General features: G+C 48.3%; 1 protein-coding gene across 1 annotated transcript in view; it reads left to right on the top strand.

The window, feature by feature from the left end:
* Positions 1-19,834, top strand: part of LOC145359617 (protein scribble homolog) — a 226,077-nt gene that overhangs the window by 165,366 nt on the left and 40,877 nt on the right. The window contains 2 exon segments of the mRNA XM_080214324.1: positions 6,815-6,940; positions 8,833-8,989. Of these exon segments, the coding sequence (XP_080070450.1) occupies positions 6,815-6,940; positions 8,833-8,989 (283 nt within the window).

The raw sequence follows: 19,834 nt of genomic DNA, 5'->3' as shown, positions 1-19,834 counted from the left end.
GGGATCCTTTAAAAAGAGCTACATCATGTCTGCAGGGCAGCTACAGGCAGCTCATCGTCACCCCTACGGCTGTTAGGGATGGGCACAAAATACTGGCATTGCTCATATTTAAAACATCCCTGTCATGGGATATCGCTGGCAAGCCCAACATCTGCTGCTCATCCTTAATTGCCCTTGAACTGAGTGGTTTGCTGGGCCATTTCAGTGGGTGGTTGAAAGTCAATCACATTGTGTGAATTATACTGTAAATGGCAGAACCCTTCGGGACATTAACATACAGAGGGATCTGGGCGTACAGAACCACAGTTCCCTAAAAGTGGCAAAAAGTGGCCAAGGTGATTAAGAAGGTATATGGCATGCTTGTCTTCATCAGCCAGGGCACTGAGTACAGGAGTTGGGAAATCATGTTGCAGCTATATAAAACCTTGGTTAGGCTGCATTTGGAGCATTGTGTGCAGTTCTGGTCACCACACTACCAGAAGGATGTGGAAGCTGGTAGAATTGACTAAGGAGAATCAGTGGATGTGGTTTATTTAGACTTTCAGAAGGCTTTCAACAAGTTCTCACATAACAGACAACTATATAAAGTTAAAGCGCATGGGATTGCAGGTAATGTCTTGAGATGGATAGAAAGCTGGTTAGCAGATAGGAAGCAAAGAGTTGGCATAAATGGGTCATTTTGTGATTGGCAGTCAGTGATTGGTGAGGTTCTGCAGGGATCTGTGCTCGGACCCCAACTGTTCACATTATATATTAATGATTTGGAAGAGGGAACTGTGAATGTATTATCTCCAAATTTGATACAAAGTTGGGTGGGAGGGTGAGCTGTGAGGAGGATACACACAGTGTGATTTGGACAGGCTGAGTGTGTGGGTGTCTGCATGGCAGATACAGTATAATGTGGATAAATGTGAGGTTATCCACTTTGGGAGCAATAATAGGAAGGCAGATTATTATTTGAATGGATGTAAATTGAGAGAGGTGGATATTCATGAAAACCTTGGAGTCCTCTTGCATCAGTCACTAAAAATAAGCGCACAGGTACAGCAGGCAGTAAAGAAGGCAAATGGTATGTTAAGTTTTTATTAGTCACAAGTAAGGCTTACATTAACACTGCAATGAAGTTACAGTGAAATTCCCTTAGTCGACTCACTCTTGGCACCTGTTCAGGTCAATGCACCTAACCTTGGCCTTCACAGTGAGAGGATTTGAGTATAGGGATAGGGATGTTTTGCTGCAATTGTATAGGGTGTTGGTGAGGCCACACCTGGAGTATTGTGTACAGTTTTGGTGTCCTTATCTGAGGGAGGATGTTCTTGATATAGAGGGAGCACAGCGAGGGTTTACCAGGCTGATTCCTGGGATGGCAGGTCTGTCATAAGAACATAAGATCTAGCAGCAGGAGTGGGCCATCTGGCCCCTCAAGCCTGCTCCACCATTCAATCAGATCATGGCTGATCTTTTTGTGGACTCAGCTCCACTTACCCGCCCGCTCACCATAACCCTTAATTCCTTTACTGTTCAAAAATTTATCTATCGCTGCCTTAAAAACATTCAATGAGGGAGCCTCAACTGCTTCACTGGGCAGGGAATTCCACAGATTCACAATCCTTTGTGTGAAGAAGTTCCTCCTCAACTCAGTCCCAAATCTGCTTCCCCTTATTTTGAGGCTATGCCCCCTAGTTCTAGTTTCACCTGCCAATGGAAACAACTTCCCTGCTTCTATTTTATCCATTCCCTTCATAATCTTATATGTTTCTATAAGATCTCCCCTCATTCTTCTGAATTCCAATGAGTATAGCCCCAGTCTACTCAGTCTCTCCTCATAAGCCAACCCTCTCAACTCCGGAATCAACCTAGTGAATCTCCTCTGCACCCCCTCCAGTGCCAGTATATCCTTTCTCAAGTAAGGAGACCAAAACTGTACACAGTACTCCAGGTGTGGCCTCACCAGCACCTTATACAGCTGCAACATAACCTCGCTGTTTTTAAACTCCATCCCTCTAGCAATGAAGGACAAAATTCCATTTGCCTTCTTAATTACCTGCTGCATCTGCAAACCAACTCCTTGAGATTCCTGCACAAGGACACCCAGGTCCCTCTGCACAGCAGCATGCTGCAATTTTTTACCATTTAAATAATAGTCCATTTTGCTGTTATTCCTACAAAAATGGATGACCTCACGTTTACCAACGTTGTACTCCATCTGCCAGACCCTCGCCCACTCTCTTAGACTATCTATATCCCTTTGTAGACTTACTGCGTCCTCTGCACACTTTGCTCTGCCACTCATCTTAGTGTCATCTGTGAATTTTGACACACTACACTAGGTCCCCAACTCCAAATCATCTGTGTAAATCGTAAACAATTGCGGTCCCAACACTGATCCCTAAGGCACACCACTAGTCACTGATCACCAACCAGAAAAACACTCATTTACCCCCATGCGTTGCTTTCTGTTAGTTAACCAATCCTCTATCCATGCTAATACATTACCCGTAACACTGTGCACCTTTTTCTTATGCAGCAGTCTTTGGTGCGGCACCTTGTCAGATGCCTTCTGGAAATCCAGATGCACCACATTCACAGGTTCCCTGTTGTCTACTGTGCATGTAATGTTCTCAAAGAATTCCACTAAATTAGTTAAATATGACCTGCCCTTCATGAACCCATGCTGTGTCTTACCAGTGGGGCAGTTTATATCCAGATGTCTCGCTATTTCTTCCTTGATGATAGATTCAAGCATTTTCCCTACTACAGAAGTTAAGCTAACTGGCCTATAGTTACCTTTTGTCTATCTCTTTTTAAACAGTGGCTGTTTGCCAATCTGCGAGAAACACGCCAGAGTCCAGCAAATTTTGGTAAATTACCACTAGTGCATTTCCTATTTCTCCTGCCATCTCTTTTAATGCCCTGAGATGCATTCCATCAGGGCCAGGAGACTTGTCTACCTTTAGCCCCCCATTAACTTGCCCAACACTACCTCTTTCATGATAATAGTTTCTTGGTTCTCACCTGCCATAGCCTTCCTGTCATCAAGTTTTGCCATGTTATTTGTGTCTTCCACTGTGAAGACTGACACAAAATACCTGTTCAATGCCTCAGCCATTTTCTCATGTCCAGTTATTACATAAGAACATAAGAAATAGGAGCAGGAGTAGGCCATCCAGCCCTTCGAGCCTGCCCCGCCATTCAATAAGATCATGGCTGATCTCTCGTGGCTCAGTTCCACATTCCCGCCCTCTCCCCATAACCCTTAATCCCCTCTCTCATCAAAAACCCATCAACCCGCGTCTTAAAAATATTTAGCGAGGCAGCCTCCACCACTTCAACGGGCAGAGAATTCCAGAGATTCACCACCCTTTGAGTGAAGAAATTCTTCCTCAACTCCGTTCTAAACCGCCCCCCCTTTATCTTGAGGCTGTGCCCCCTAGTCCTACTGTCCTTTCTGAGCAGGAAGAGTCTCTCCACCTCTATCCTATCCATCCCATTCATCATCTTATACATCTCAATGAGATCTTCCCTCATTCTTCTAAACTCTAACGAGTACAAGCCTAGTTTATTCAGCCTCTCCTCATAGCTCAACCCCCTCAACTCCAGAATCAGCCTAGGAAACCTCCTCTTCACTCCCTCCAAGGCCAGAATATCCTTGCGTAAGTACGGCGCCCAAAACTGCACACAGTACTCCAGCTGCGGCCTCACCAATGCCCTATACAGCTGCAGCAAGACCTCCCTACTTTTATATTCAATCCCCCTCCCTATGAAGGCCAGCATCCCATTCGCCTTCCTGACCACCTGCTGCACCTGCAGGCTGGGTTTTTGCGACTCATGCACAAGGACCCCGAGGTCCCTCTGCACCGTCGCCTGCTGCAGTTTTTCGCCCCGTAAGTAATAGTCCTTCCTACCAAAGTGGACCACCTCGCACTTGCCAACATTTAAATTCCATTTGCCATTTCCTGGCCCATTCGCCCAGTGTATCTCACCCTCCAGAGGACCAATATTTACTTTAGCCACACTTTTTTTCATTTTATATATTTATAGCAACTTCTGTTATTTGTTTATTTATTCTGAGTTGATTTACTCTCACAATCTATCCTGCTTTTCTTTATAACTTTATTCATGGCTTTCTGTTGACCTTTTAACGATTTCCCAATCCTCTCGTTTCCCACTAATCTTTGCCACTTTGTGTGCATTTTCTTTCAATTTGATATCCTTCTTTATTTCCTCAGATATCCATGGCTGATTATCCCTTTTCTACTTCGTTCCTTCTCACTGGTAGATACTTTTGCTGAGCACTGTGAAAATTGCTTTGCAAAGTCCTCCCCCGTTCCTCAATTGTCCCACCATAAAGTTTTTGCTTTGTCTACCTTAGCCACCTCCTCCCTCATCCCACTGTAGTTTCCTTTGCTTAAGCACAAGACACTGGGATTGGATTTTACCTTCTCACGCTTCGTCTGTATTTTAAATTCTACCATACTGCGATTGCTTCTTCCAAGAGGATCCCTAACTGTACGATCATTAATTATCCCTGTCTTATTACACAGGACCAGATCTATGATAGCTTGATTCCTTGTTCCATTACATTCTGTTCAAGGAAGCTATCGCAGACACGTTCTATAAACGTCTCCTCAAGGCTGCCTTGACCAACCTGGTTTGACCAATTGATATGTAGATTAAAATCCCCCATGATAATTGCTGTACCAGTTTTACATGCAGCATTTATTTCTTTGTTTAGTTATTGCCCCAGCATGATGTTATTTGGTGGCCTTTAGACTACGCCTAACAGTGACTTTTTCTCATATTTGTAATTTCCACCCAAATGGATTCAACCCTTTTCTCCATAGAACCTATATCATCTCTCACTACCACCCTGATATCATCCTTAAATATCAGAGCTACACCACCTCCCTTACCTTCCTGTCGTTCCCTCCGAACAGTCTGATTCTCCTGGATGTTTAACTCCCAGTCATGACCATCCTGAAACCGTGTCTGTGTGATGGCCACCAAATCATACTCATTCACAATGATTTGTGCCACCAACTTATTTACCTTGTTTTAAATGCTTTGAGCATTCAAATTAAATGCCCTCGTGCAAGTTTTTATACATTCGTTTTAAATCCTAACATCACCTGAGTTCTCTTCCCTTTTAATTTTGTTGTAATTTTCCATGTAGTTGAACCCTCCTCCCCACATGCTAACCTGCTGCTTTGCCTCCTATGAACCATTCCCCTAGTTTTACCCTTCCCTTCTCCCCAGCTTCCTAGTTTAAAGTCCTTGTGACCATCCTATTTATCCCTTGAAGTCCATCAGGATCGCGGCCCTTGTCTGCCCACACACTCTACATTCCTCCCCACATTCCCATTTCTAACATGCTGCTGTTTCTGGGATGTTGTTGTACCTTCTATTGTGACGACTGATGTTAAATAAAGGTTCATTTCATCTGCCATTTCCTAATTTTCCATTATCAATTCCCCAGACTCAGTGGACCAGTGCATACTTTGTAAACTCTTCAATTTTTCAGAACTGGAAAGCAATTCCTCCTCTCCAGCATTTCTAGCTTTCTCACACCCTTCACACGCCCCCCCACCCTCCCACATGCCCCCTGCCCTCCCCGCCCTCCCACCCTCCCTGCACCTTTGTCCCCCCCCCGTGCCCACAGTCATCCCCACGCCCCCCGCATTCCCTGCCCTGCCCACGCCCCCCGCCTCCCCTTGCACCCCGCCCTCCCTGCGCACCCTGCCCTCTGCGTGCCCACCTGCCCTCCCAATGCCTCCACCCCCCCCAATGCCCCCACGCCTGCCCGCCTTCCCCGAGCCTGCACCCGCCTGTCCGCCTTCCTCGGGCCCACCCTTCTCCCCGCGCCCTTCGCCCTCCCCGTGCCTACCTGCCTGCCCCCACCACCCTCCCCGCAACCCCCCGCCAGCGCAGGGAGTGCCGCTTGTTATGGTTTGCTATTGAATCTTTAGATGAGAAACAGGTTGCTGAAGAGTTCTTTTTATTCTTTGTTTTCATTCACTCCTGGGACACAGGCATTGCTGGCTGGCTATCGCAGACATGTTCTATGAATGTCTCCTCAAGGCTGCCTTGAGGAGAGATTAAGTCGGTTAGGATTATATTGATTGGAGTTTAGAAGAGTGAGAGGGGATCTGATAGAAACGTATAAAATTCTAACAGGGTTAGACAGGATAGATTCAGAAAGAATGTTCCCAATGGTGGGGGAATTTGAGGATAAGGAATAAACCTTTTTAGAACTGAGGTGAGGGGAAATTTCTTCACCCAGAGGGTGGGGAATGTGTGGAATTCACTCCCACAGAAAGTAGCTGAGGCTAAAACATTGTCTGATTTCAAGAAGAAATTTGATTTTACTCCTAAGGCTAAAGGGATCAAGGGATAGGGAGGGAAAAGGGACCAGGATATAGAATTCGATGATCAAAATGAATGGGTGGAAGGGCCGAATGGCCTCCTCCTCCTAGTTTCTATGTAACAGTGTCAGTAGCGTGTGCTCAGGAAAATTCTCATTTGCTTTAATTCTCTTCTGTCTCTCTCCTCGTGCATTATTTCCTCAATCTCTCCCCCATGCCTTATTCTGACTTCCTCATCCTTCCCCTCCCACCTGAACCACCCCCCCGCCCCGACTCCCCCTCCCGCCCCGACTCCCCCTCCCCCTCCCGCCCCGACTCCCCCTCCCCCCCGCCCCGACTCCCCCTCCCCCCCGCCCCGACTCCCCCTCCCCCTCCCGCCCCGACTCCCCCTCCCCCTCCCTCCCCGACTCTCCCTCCCCCTCCCCGCCTCTCCCTTTCTCTCTGATCTGCAGACCAGGCCAGGTGTCATTCAGCCCTTGTCCAGGGTCAGACCAGTTGTTGCTTCAGTTCCAGCAGAGAGCAGGAACAGTCCAAATCCATTCCAAAAACTGGAAGAGCAAGTGGTGTCACCAAATACGGTAAGTGTGTCTGTGCCGAGGCACACCAGTATTCACATATCAGAATGTGGGAAATGCATTGCATGGAGCTCCTGTAATACAGCATGACTCACTGGTATCTGGAAGAGGGGAGGGAGGAAATTGCTGGGTCCTTGAGAGAAATCTTTGTATCCTTACTGGCTACAGAGGAGGTCCCAGAGGATTGGAGAATAGCCAATGTTGTTCCTTTGTTTAAGAAGGGTAGCAAGAATAATCCAGATAATTACAGGCTGGAGAGCCTTACATCAGTGGGAGGGAAATTATTGGAGAGGATTCTTCAAGACAGGATTTATTCTCACTTGGAAATAAGTGGATGTATTAGTGAGAGGCAACATGGTTTTGTGAAGGGGAGGTCGTGTCTCACGAACTTGATTGAGTTTTTCGAGGAAGTGATGAAGATGTTTGATGCAGCAACTCACCAAGGCTCCTTAGGCAGCACCTTCCAAACCCACCACCACTTCCATCTAGAAGGACAGGAGCAGCAGATACCTGGGAACAGCCCCCACCTGGAGATTCCCCTCCGAGTCACTCATTATCCTGATTTGGAAATATATCGGCCGTTCCTTCACTGTCACTGGGTCAGAATCCTGGAACTCCCTCCCTAACAGCACTGTGGGTGTACCTACACCTCACGGTGACAATAGTGGCTTGTTTCACTCTAAGTTTGGCACGGACTTGCAAACTTAAAGAGATTACAGGGTGACATGCCTGTGGACTGCAGCGGCTCAAGAAGGCAGCTCAGCAGCACCTAAAGAACAATTATGGAAATGAGTGCCTGTCACTCTCCGATCACAAGGGTAAAGAGATAAAACAACCGTACTGATATTTTCTGTCCAAATCACAACTCTTAGGGTGACACGGTAGCACAGTGGTTAGCACTGCTCCTTCACAGCTCCAGGGACCTGGGTTCGATTCCCGGCTCGGGTCACTGTCTGTGTGGAGTTTGCATATTCTCTTCCCACAGTCCATCAGTGTGCGGGTTAGGTTGTTTGGCCATGCTAAAAATTGCCCCTTAGTGTCCTGAGATGTGTAGGTTAGAGGGATTAGTGAATAAATAGCTTTAAATTAAGGGGTGGTAATTATAGGACGGATGTCAGAGGTAGGTTCTTTACTCAGAGGGTAGTAAGGGTGTGGAATGCCCTGCCTGCAGCAGTTGTGGACTCACCAACTTTAAGGGCGTTCAAATGGTCAGTGGATAGGAACATGGATAACATTGGAATAGTTTAGGTTAGAGGGTCATTAGATTGGTTCCACTGGTCGGCACAACATCGAGGGCCAAAGGGGCTGTACTGCGCTGTAATGTTCTATGTTCTAAATATGTATGGATATGGGGGGAGGGCGTGTGTGGGATTGTGGTCGGTACAGTCTCTATGGACTGAATAGCCTCTTTCTGTACTGTAGGGTTCTATGTTATTTTCCATCCAAATCACAACTGTCTTGAAACCCCACCCTGTAAATCTTAACGCAATGTCAGGAATAGTGTTCAATTATCCCCATTTGCGCTAGCTGCCTGACAATATTGAGACTGCCTAGATTGGTCTGTGAACTATCCATCAACATTGGAGGGCTCCTGCTCGCTCTGTGTCAGTGAAAGTCGGAGAGTTTTGATTGCACGACTGGGGAGGAGGCTGACTTTTCAGGATGTCACAAAGCCTGGCTGTACAGGGTATAATCTGCAACCAGCAATGTTGAGGGACAGAAACAGACAATGCTGGAAAATCTCAGCAGGTCTGACAGCATTTGTGGAGTGAGAATAGAGCCAATGTTTCAGCCTGGATGATGCTTTGTCAGAGCTGTTGAGAGATGTAGACAGCTGTGTTGTTCTAGCTGCCATCATTGACTGAAATGTGAATCATTCTGTCCTGTTTTCTAAGGTGCCGTCTCCCAGTGGATTGGACAGCCCAGAGCAGCGGTCGTTCCGTGACAGACAGAAATACTTTGAGATTGATGTGAAACAGCAAGTCGCAGAGAAACCCAAGAGAGTCTCACTGGTCGCAGAGGACGATCTCAGGAAGATGAAGGAAGAGGAAGGTATGTAAGGGAGGTGGGGTGAAGGGGAGAGGGGTGACAGGTGGGATGGGGTGAGGGGGGATGGTGGTGGTAATGATGATCCCACACAGTAAATAAGGATGTCCTGATACCTCAACGCTGTCATAAGCAAACACTTGATGCCAATTTGATTAATTTACGTAGGCTTCTTCAACCCTTTTACATGTGGGCCACAGTCTGTTTTCTCACTCGAGAGGCCCAAGGGCAATTTTGAAAGAAGGTTTGGCACTGCATTAAACTTGCTTTTGTTCTGAAATTCAGTGCCAAAGCAAACCATTTATAATTAATAAAAGAACAGTGGTTAATAGAAATGCCCATTAGAAAGTGCTAAATTGCAGAGCCTATCTGTGAGCCCAGAGGTGGAGAGGCAGACTAGGCCCGAGACCTTAATAACTAGGGAAGTGCTGAGCACTGGGCTGAGCCGAGGAGATGTATCGCACTAATACTCACATTGCTGGAACTTTCTAACCTGGCCTCAGTGGAATTCATACCGAAGTGTCGGTCAAAGGCAGGTTGCTTTTCCATCTCCGATTCCCTCCTCTCCCAGTCTGCTTTGTGGTTAGGCCTGTAATGTAACACTGCTGTTTAAGAAGGGAGGGAGGCAGCAGGCAGGAAACTGTAGGCCGGTTAGCCTGACTTCGGTCATTGGCAAGATCTTAAAGTCCCTTATTAAAGATAAGATCACAGAGTACTTGCAAGTGCATGATAAAGTAGGACTGAGACAGCACAGCTTTGTCAAGGGGAGGTCATGTCTGACAAATCTGTTAGAGTTCTTTGAGGAGGTGACAAGGAAGTTGGATAAAGGAGAACCAGTGGATGTGGTTTATTTAGATTTCCAGAAGGCCTTTGATGAGGTGCTGCATAGGAGGCTGTTAAATAAGTTACAAGCCCATGGTGTTAAGGGTAAGATCCTGGCATGGACAGAGGATTGGCTGACTGGCAGAAGGCAGAGAGTGGGGATAAAGGGGTCTTTTTCAGGATGGCAGCCGGTGACTAGTGGTGTGCCTCAGGGGTCAGCGCTGGGACCACAACTTTTCACAATATACATTAACGATTTGGAGGAAGGTGCTGAAGACACTGTTGCTGTGTTTGCAGCTGATACAAAGATATGTAGAGGGACAGGTAGTATTGAGGAAGTGGGGGGCTACAGAAGGACTTGTTCAGGTTGGGAGAGTGGGCAAAGAAGTGGCAGATGGAATACAATGTGGAAAAGTGTGAGGCTGTGCACTTTCGAAGGAGGAATGGAGGCATAGACTATTTTCTAAATGGGGAGATGCTCAGGAAATTAGAAACACAAAGAGCCTCAGGAGTCCTTGTTCAAGATTCTCTTAAGGTTAACGTGCAGGTTCAGTCGGCAGTTAGGAAGACAAATGCAATGTTAGCATTCATGTCCAGAGGGCGAGAATACAAGAGCAGGGATGTACTTCTGTGGCTGTATAAGACTCTGATCACAGAGTCAGAGGTTTACAGCTTGGAAACAGGCCCTTTGGCCCCACTTGCCCATGCTGCTCTTTTTTTCAAAACCCCTAAGCTAATCCCAATTGCCCGCATTTGGCCCATAGAACACTACAGCACAATCAGGCCCTTCGGCCCACAAGTTGTGCCGATCATATCCATACCCACCAGGCCTTTCTATAACCCTCAATCCCATTAAATCCCATGCACTCATCCAGAAGTCTCTTAAAAGACCCCAGCGGGTTCGCCTCTACCACCGCCGACGGCTGTAGATCCTGTCTCTCAAAATACCTTCCAACAATTTACCCACCACAGATGTGAGGCTCACTGGCCTGTAGTTCCCAGGCTTTTCCCTGGTCAGACCCCATTTGGAATATTGTGAGCAGTTTTGGGCCCCGTATCTGAGGAAGGATAGAAACATGGAAAAACTACAGCACAAACAGGCCCTTTGGCCCACAAGTTATGCCGAACATGTCCCTACCTACTAGGCTTACCTAGAACCCTGTATCCTTACTAAGTTCCATGTACTTATCCAAAACTCTATAATGATTGCATCTCTCTGGAATTTCCCTGCAGGTTTGTTCCTTTATATCTTTCTCACTAGTTAGTGGTTTCTAGACAACACCCAGCAATATCCTTGAACCCTTTTAGTTCCTTAGCTCCAGACAAACTGATTGTGTCCCGGGTCCTCTGGGACATCCTCTTTTTCCAACACTGCAATGCTCTCCTTAGCAAACAATACCCCCTCCACATTTCCTACCTTTCCTGAACACCTTGTTGCCAGGAATATTTAACACCCAGTCCTGCCCCTCCTTTAACCAGGTCTTTGCCACAACATCATATTTCCACTTGACAATCTGTGCTGGTAACTCTGCAGTCTTATTAACTAAAGTCACATACATACACAATAACCCTATTTACACATCATTACTTTCTCCCTTTCTCCACCTATTAACTTACTATTCTCTATCCGAGTGCTATCTCTCTCTCCCAGTATGTTACGTACCTTGGTATTCCTCTCTCATATTTCCTCTTCCTTCCCACCCCCTGTTGAGTTAGTTTAAAGCCCCTCAAAACAGCACTAGCAAAACGCTCCACAAGGAAGTCAGTCCCAGCTCTGTTTAGGAGCAACCTGTCTGGTTTGTACAGGTATGCCAAAGCCAGTGTCCCAGGAATCTAAAGCTCTCTCTCCTGCACCATCTTTGCAACCACACATTCATCTGCCTTATTCTCCTATTTCTGCACTCACTCGCACGTTCCTCTGGGGGTAATCTGGGGATTGCTATAATTCTTTTGTTAATACTCTCTCTCACACACGCTGGCTCTCTCTCACGCACACTGTCTCTCTCTCACACACACTGTCTCTCTCTCACGCACACTGTCTCTCTCTCTCACACACACTGTCTCTCTCTCTCACGCACACTGTCTCTCTCTCACGCACACTGTCTCTCTCTCACGCACACTGTCTCTCTCTCACGCACACTGTCTCTCTCTCTCACGCACACTGTCTCTCTCTCACGCACACTGTCTCTCTCTCACACATGCTGTCTCTCTCTCACGCACGCTGTCTCTCACGCACACTGTCTCTCACGCATGCTGGCTCTCTCTCACGCACACTGTCTCTCTCTCACGCACGCTGTCTCTCTCTCACGCACACTGTCTCTCTCTCTCACGCACGCTGTCTCTCTCTCACGCACGCTGTCTCTCTCTCACGCACGCTGTCTCTCTCTCACGCACGCTGTCTCTCTCTCACGCACGCTGTCTCTCTCTCACGCACGCTGTCTCTCTCTCACGCACGCTGTCTCTCTCTCACGCACACTGTCTCTCTCTCTCACGCACGCTGTCTCTCTCTCACGCACGCTGTCTCTCTCTCACGCACGCTGTCTCTCTCTCACGCACGCTGTCTCTCTCTCACGCACGCTGTCTCTCTCTCACGCACGCTGTCTCTCTCTCACGCACGCTGTCTCTCTCTCACGCACGCTGTCTCTCTCTCACGCACGCTGTCTCTCTCTCACGCACGCTGGCTGTCTCTCTCTCACGCACGCTGGCTGTCTCTCTCTCTCGCACGCTGTCTCTCTCTCACGCACGCTGTCTCTCTCTCACGCACGCTGTCTCTCTCTCACGCACGCTGTCTCTCTCTCACGCACGCTGTCTCTCACGCACGCTGTCTCTCTCTCACGCACGCTGTCTCTCTCTCACGCACGCTGTCTCTCTCTCACGCACGCTGTCTCTCTCTCACGCACGCTGTCTCTCTCTCACGCACGCTGGCTCTCTCTCACGCACGCTGGCTCTCTCTCACGCACGCTGGCTCTCTCTCTCACGCACGCTGGTTGTCTCTCTCTCTCTCACGCTGGCTCTCTCTCTCACGCACACTCTCTCTCTCTCGCACGCTGTCTCTCTCTCACGCACACTGTCTCTCTCTCTCACACACACTGTCTCTCTCTCTCACACGCTGTCTCTCTCTCACACACACTGGCTCTCTCTCTCACACGTCTCTCTCTCTCACACACACACACTGTCTCTCACACACACTGTCTCTCTCTCGCACGCTGTCTCTCTCTCTCACACACACTGTCTCTCTCACGCACGCTGGCTCTCTCTCTCGCACGCTGGCTCTCTCTCACGCACACTGTCTCTCTCTCTCGCACACTGGCTCTCTCTCACACACACTGTCTCTCTCTCGCACGCTGTCTCTCTCTCTCTCACACGCTGTCTCTCTCTCTCACACACACTGGCTCTCTCTCTCACACGTCTCTCTCTCTCACACACACACACTGTCTCTCACACACACTGTCTCTCTCTCGCACGCTGTCTCTCTCTCACGCACACTGTCTCTCTCTCTCACACACACTGGCTCTCTCTCTCACACGTTGTCTCTCTCACACACACGCACTGTCTCTCACACGCACTGTCTCTCACACGCACTGTCTCTCACACGCACTGTCTCTCACACGCACTGTCTCTCACATGCACTGTCTCTCACACGCACTGTCTCTCACGCACACTGTCTCTCTCTCTCGCACGCTGTCTCTCTCTCTCGCACGCTGTCTCTCTCTCTCGCACGCTGTCTCTCTCTCACGCACGCTGTCTCTCTCTCACGCACGCTGTCTCTCTCTCACGCACGCTGTCTCTCTCTCACGCACGCTGTCTCTCTCTCACGCACGCTGTCTCTCTCTCACGCACGCTGTCTCTCTCTCACGCACGCTGTCTCTCTCTCACGCACGCTGTCTCTCTCTCACGCACGCTGTCTCTCTCTCACGCACGCTGTCTCTCTCTCACGCACGCTGTCTCTCTCTCACGCACGCTGTCTCTCTCTCACGCACGCTGGCTCTCTCTCACGCACGCTGTCTCTCTCTCACGCACGCTGTCTCTCTCTCTTGCACGCTGGCTCTCTCTCTCTTGCACGCTGTCTCTCTCTCACGCACGCTGTCTCTCTCTCTTGCACGCTGTCTCTCTCTCTTGCACGCTGTCTCTCTCTCTTGCACGCTGTCTCTCTCTCTTGCACACTGTCTCTCTCACACACACTGTCTCTCTCTCTTGCACACTGTCTCTCTCACACACACTGTCTCTCTCTCTTGCACACTGTCTCTCTCACACACACTGTCTCTCTCTCTTGCACACTGTCTCTCTCTCTCGCACGCTGTCTCTCTCTCTTGCACGCTGGCTCTCTCTCTCTTGCACGCTGTCTCTCTCTCACGCACGCTGTCTCTCTCTCTTGCACGCTGTCTCTCTCTCACGCACGCTGTCTCTCTCTCTTGCACGCTGGCTCTCTCTCTTGCACGCTGTCTCTCTCTCTTGCACACTGTCTCTCTCTCTTGCACGCTGGCTCTCTCTCTCTTGCACACTGTCTCTCTCTCTTGCACACTGTCTCTCTCTCTTGCACGCTGGCTCTCTCTCTCTTGCACACTGTCTCTCTCTCTTGCACACTGTCTCTCTCTCTCGCACACTGTCTCTCTCTCACGCACGCTGTCTCTCTCTGGAAACTGGAGCGATGTCCAGTTTCTGGCATCACGGGTGGCACAGGAGGGAGGCCTCAGAGGGAAAGAGCAGCAGTGACAGGCAATCTGTTAGTTAGAGAAACAGACTAGTGCTTCTGTGGTCACATAGTTGACTCCAGGATGGTACTTTACCTCCCTAGTGTCAGGATTATGGATATCACCAAATGGGAATAGAGTACTCTGGAGGGTTAGGGTGCACAGCCAGAGGTGACCCTGAATGAATGTGTGGCTGGAGAGATGTGCAGGAGGGAGGCTTTCAGACTGGAACTGGTTCCAGGGAAGGTGAGATATGCACAATCCAGACCATCTATACCTGAACAGGACCAGGTCAAATATCCTTGCTGGTGTTGTTAGGGTGGGTTTAAACTGGAGTGGCAGGTTAAGGGAACCTGAGGACCTATGTATCAGAACAGACAGTGGGATACAGAAAATTAGAGAGCGACTCTCAAAGCAGAAGTTTTTACAGGTTAGGGAGTGAATGAGCACACAGGAATGTTACAAATGTTAAAGGTATGTAATTAAATTCAATGATAAACAAAACCAGATAGACATATGGCAGCGTGATATCATTGCTCTGTTGGAGAGCTGGCTTGAAGAGGAACAACGTTGGCAGCTCCGAATGCCTGGATATGGGGTGTTCATACAGAATAGAGAGAGGGTAAAATGATGAGGGGATAACATTAGGAACAGAAGCCTTTCGGCCCATTGAGTCAGCTCCACCATACAATCTACTCGTGGCTCGTCTACCCTGCTGAATCCATCTAACCTGCATCTACCCTGTCCATCCCGGCGACCCTGTCTTCCACCTACCCCCTTTGCTCCATTCAGTATTTTGTATGCTTCAATGTAATCACCTCTTGTACTTGGAAACTCTAACAAGTACGGCTCCTCAAGCCGCAGACTCTGTAAACATGCTTGTCCTGGATCACACTGCTGTCTACAACCTTGCATTTTGGTCGATCCAGTTCAGGTGGGAGCCATAAAATAAACGACAGAACCATCATAAGAACATAAGAAATAGGAGCAGGAGTAGGCCATCTAGCCCTTCGAGCCTGCCCCGCCATTCAATAAGATCATGGCTGATCTGTCGTGGCTCAGTTCCACATTCCCGCCCTCTCCCCATAACCCTTAATCCCCTCTCTTATCAAAAACCCATCAACCCGCGTCTTAAATATATTTAGCGAGGCAACCTCCACCACTTCAATGGGCAGAGAATTCCAGAGATTCACCACCCTTTGAGTGAAGAAGTTCCTCCTCAACTCCGTTCTAAACCGGCCCCCCCTTTATCTTGAGGCTGTGCCCCCTAGTCCTACTGTCCTTTCTGAGCGGGAAGAGTCTCCCCACCTCTATCCTATCCATCCCATTCATCATCTTATACGTCTCAATGAGATCTCCCCTCATTCTTCTAAACTCTAACGAGTACAAGCCTAGTTTATTCAGCCTCTCCTCATAGTTCAACCCCCTCAACTCCGGCATCAGCCTAGTAAACCTCCTCTGCACTCCCTCCAAGGCCAAAATATCCTTGAGTAAGTACGGCGCCCAAAACTGCACACAGTACTCCAGCTGCGGCCTCACCAATGCCCTATACAGCTGCAGCAAGACCTCCCTACTTTTATATTCAATCCCCCTCGCTATGAAGGCCAGCATCCCATTTGCCTTCCTGACCACCTGCTGCACCTGCAAGCTGGGTTTTTGCGACTCATGCACAAGGACCCCGAGGTCCCTCTGCACCGTCGCCTGCTGCAGTTTTTCGCCACGTAAGTAATAATCCTTCCTACCATTCTTCCTACCAAAGTGGACCACCTCACACTTGCCAACATTAAATTCCATTTGCCATTTCCTGGCCCATTCACCCAGCCTATCTAGATCCTTCTGCAGACTCTCCACACCCTCCGCGCATAGACACACAGAGAGACCTGGGAGTAAAGGTCCACAGATCCTTAAAAGTGGCAGCACAGGTGGAAAAGGTGGTGAAGAAAGCATATGGCATGCTTGCCTTCATCGGACGGGGCATTGAGTATACAAGTTAGCAAATTATGTTCCAGTTGTATAAAATGTAGGTTAGGCCACATTTGGAAACTGTGTCCAGTTCTGGCCACCACACTACCAGAAGGACGTGGAGGCTTTGGAGAGAGTGCAGAAAATGTTACCAAGATGTTGCCTGGTATGGAGAGTCTTAGCTACGAGGAGAGATTGGGTAAACTGGGTTTATTTATTAATGTCACAAGTAGGCTTACATTAATACTGCAATGAAGTTATTGTGAAAATCCCCCAGTTGCCACACTCCGGCGCCTGTTCACTTACACTTAGGGAGAATTTAACATAGCCACACGTTAAATCCTAACCCACACATCTTTCAGGCAGTGGGAGGAAACCAGAGCACCCCGAGGAAATCCAAGCAGGCACAGGGAGAACGTGCAAACTCCACACTGATAGTGACCCAAGCCAGAAACTGAACCTGGGGTCCCTGGCTCTGTGAGGCAGCAGTGCTAACCACTGTGCCACAGTGCCATCCCCCAGTTTCAATAAACTGGGATTGTTCTCCCTGGAAAGACGGAAGCTGAGGGGGCAACCTGATAGAAGTTTATAAAATGATGAAGGGTGTGGACAGGGTGAACAGTTGGAAGCTTTTTCTCAGGGCAGAAATGACGATTACAATGGGGCACACCGGCTCAAGATAAGGGGGGATAGGTTCAGGAGATGAACGGGGTGGTGGGGGGCAGTTTTTTACACAGAGGGTGGTGGGGGCCTGGAATGCACTGCCAGATGAGGTGGTTGAGGCAGACACGTTAGCTACATTTATCTGGATAGATGTATGAACAGACAGGGAATAGAAGGATACAATCGGTTGGTCTAGATAGGATTGGTGCGTGCTGGGAGGGCTGTTCCTGTGCTGTCTGTGGTCTTTGTCCGTGTTTTTAGTGGCCTCATCTTGGTCTTTTTGGCAGGCTTTTAGAGGTGGTGATGGTAGATTTGGGAGTGGCCAGGGGTCACTCTAAGATAGGTGGGAGTCGGGTCAAGCTGCATTTAGGGTGTTGTGTACCTTGTGACTGTCAAATGTTAGATGATGGCTTTGGCTGGGTTTGGCTGCAGTCTGGGATACATGGGGTCCTTGTTTATGCTGGCTGCTTTGCTGAGGCAGCAGGATGAGGAGATGGGAGGCTGGTTTGCATAATGCATTATTCCCAATGGTGGGGGGGTCCAGAACTCGGGGTCAGAGATAGAGGATCAGGGGTAAACCTTTTAGAACTGAGGTGGGTAGAAATTTCTTCACCCAGAGGGTGGGGAATGTGTGGAATTCACTCCCACAGAAAGTAGTTGAGGCCAAAATACTGTGTGATTTGAAGAAGAAATTTGATTTTGCTCTTGGGGCTAAAGGGATCGAGGGATAGGGAGAGTATGGGGGGGAATCAGGATATTGAATTTGATGGTCGGCCATGATCAGAATGAATGGTGGAGCAGGCTCGAAGGGCTGAATGGCCTCCTCCTGCTTCTGGTTTCTATGGTTGGCCTGTTCCCTCTTTGGGTTGTTTTATGGTGCTAAAGGTTGTATATAAATGTAAGTTCCTGCTGTTGTGATATTGAAGTCAACCCTGACGATAAATATCTAGGTCATTAAAAGAGCAACCAGGAGTTCCATTTGAGTGTACAGAGGATCACAGTGCCATCTACAGTTAGATCCAGCACCCATCAACCTCTTCAATCTCTATACTCAAAACTTGGACTCCAAAAGAAAAGGTTGCATTTATATAGCATCTTCCTTGGCCTCCATGCATTGTAATGAAGTGTTTTTGAAATCTAGTCACTGTTGTGGTGCAAGAAACAAGCACAGAAGGCGAATAACAGTATAAACTGATGAACTAAGAGCCTGGGCTCAGAGTGGTCTTGTATATCTTAAAATAGAACACCAGTCAAACTGGTGAAATAAGAGTACTGGTCTGAGCTGTTTGTTTCCAGTAATCATTTGACACACACACAGGCAGCTCCGACAAACAGCAATGTGATAATGATTTGTTATTGTGATGTTAATTAAGAGGCAAATACCAGGACTCTGGGCCGGAGGTTACATCGGTTCATGGGCTGCCAAGACACATGCCCCTTTTGCAATCTTGTGGAGTCCGTGGACCATATCTACATTACTTGTTAGAGACTGTACCCTCTTTATAGTTTCCTCAAAAAGCTTCTATTGATGTTTTGTTTGCCCTTCAGTCTCATGCTCCTTATCTACAGACACCCTGGGGCACAGGGGAGGAGGACCTCCTCGTGAACCTGCTCCTGGTCCTGGCAAAATCTGCCATCAACAGGTCCAGGCAGCGGGTGACCGAGGGGCGGTTGTCCAACTCGATTGTCTGCCCCTTCACCATGGCTATACTAGTGGCCGGGTGTCCCTGGAGAGGGAGCAGGCAGTTACTGAGGGCACTGTTAATGCTTTCTGTACCCACTGGGCACCGCAGGGGGTGTATCATCAACCTCTTTAATCAGGTTTTAATTTGATGTTATATGTTTCCTTTCCTCTTTGTTCCCCCCCTGCCCTTTAGGAGCTGCCCCTTTTAATTTGTCCAGGAGATAATTTAGTTTAGTTTAATTGGTTAAGCCAAAATGATTGACTCTGGGGATAACCTCATTTCAAAGGAGTGACATTTGTTCTTTTATATCTAACCGAGAGAACTCTCAGGGCCTCAGTATTTCAGCAATCCCTCAGTACTGCAATGGAGTATCAGACTTAATTCTTAAGAATCTATAAAATTCCTACATGCAGAAGGTAGCCATTTGGCCCATTGAGTCTGCACCGACCTTTAATCCTAGGTCGAGCACTCAACTGACGCCACTCCTGCACCCTATCCCCATAATCTTGGTCATGAACAATCCATCTCACCATCTTTGGACTGTGGGAGGAAACCCACACAGACATAGAACATTACAGCGCAGAACAGGCCCTTCGGCCCATGATGTTGCGCCGACCAGTTAAAAAAGAATGACCCTCTAACCTAAACCAAACCCTTTTCGTCCATAAACCATGGGGAGAATGTGCAAACTTCGCACAGACAGTGACCCAAAGAACAAAGAAAATTACAGCACAGGAACAGACCCTTCAGCCCCTTCAAGCCTGCACTGACTTAACTAAAACCCTGTCCCCTTCCGGGGACCACATCCTATTCGTGTATTTGTCAAGATGTCCCTCAAAAGTCACGACCGTATCCGCTTCCAATACCCCCCTGGCAACGAGTTCCAGGCACCCACCACCCACTGTGTAAAAAATCTGCCTCGTACATCTCCTTTAAACCTTGCCCCTCACACCTTAAACCTGTGCCCCCTAGTAATTGACTCTTCCACCCTGGGAAAAAGCTTCTGACTATCCACTCTGTCCATGCCT

This window comes from Carcharhinus amblyrhynchos, chromosome 2, assembly GCF_965287045.1.
Source record: "Carcharhinus amblyrhynchos chromosome 2, sCarAmb.v2.hapA, whole genome shotgun sequence".
In the NCBI taxonomy this organism is placed as follows: domain Eukaryota; kingdom Metazoa; phylum Chordata; class Chondrichthyes; order Carcharhiniformes; family Carcharhinidae; genus Carcharhinus; species Carcharhinus amblyrhynchos.
This window is presented reverse-complemented; position numbering and strand designations above follow the sequence as displayed.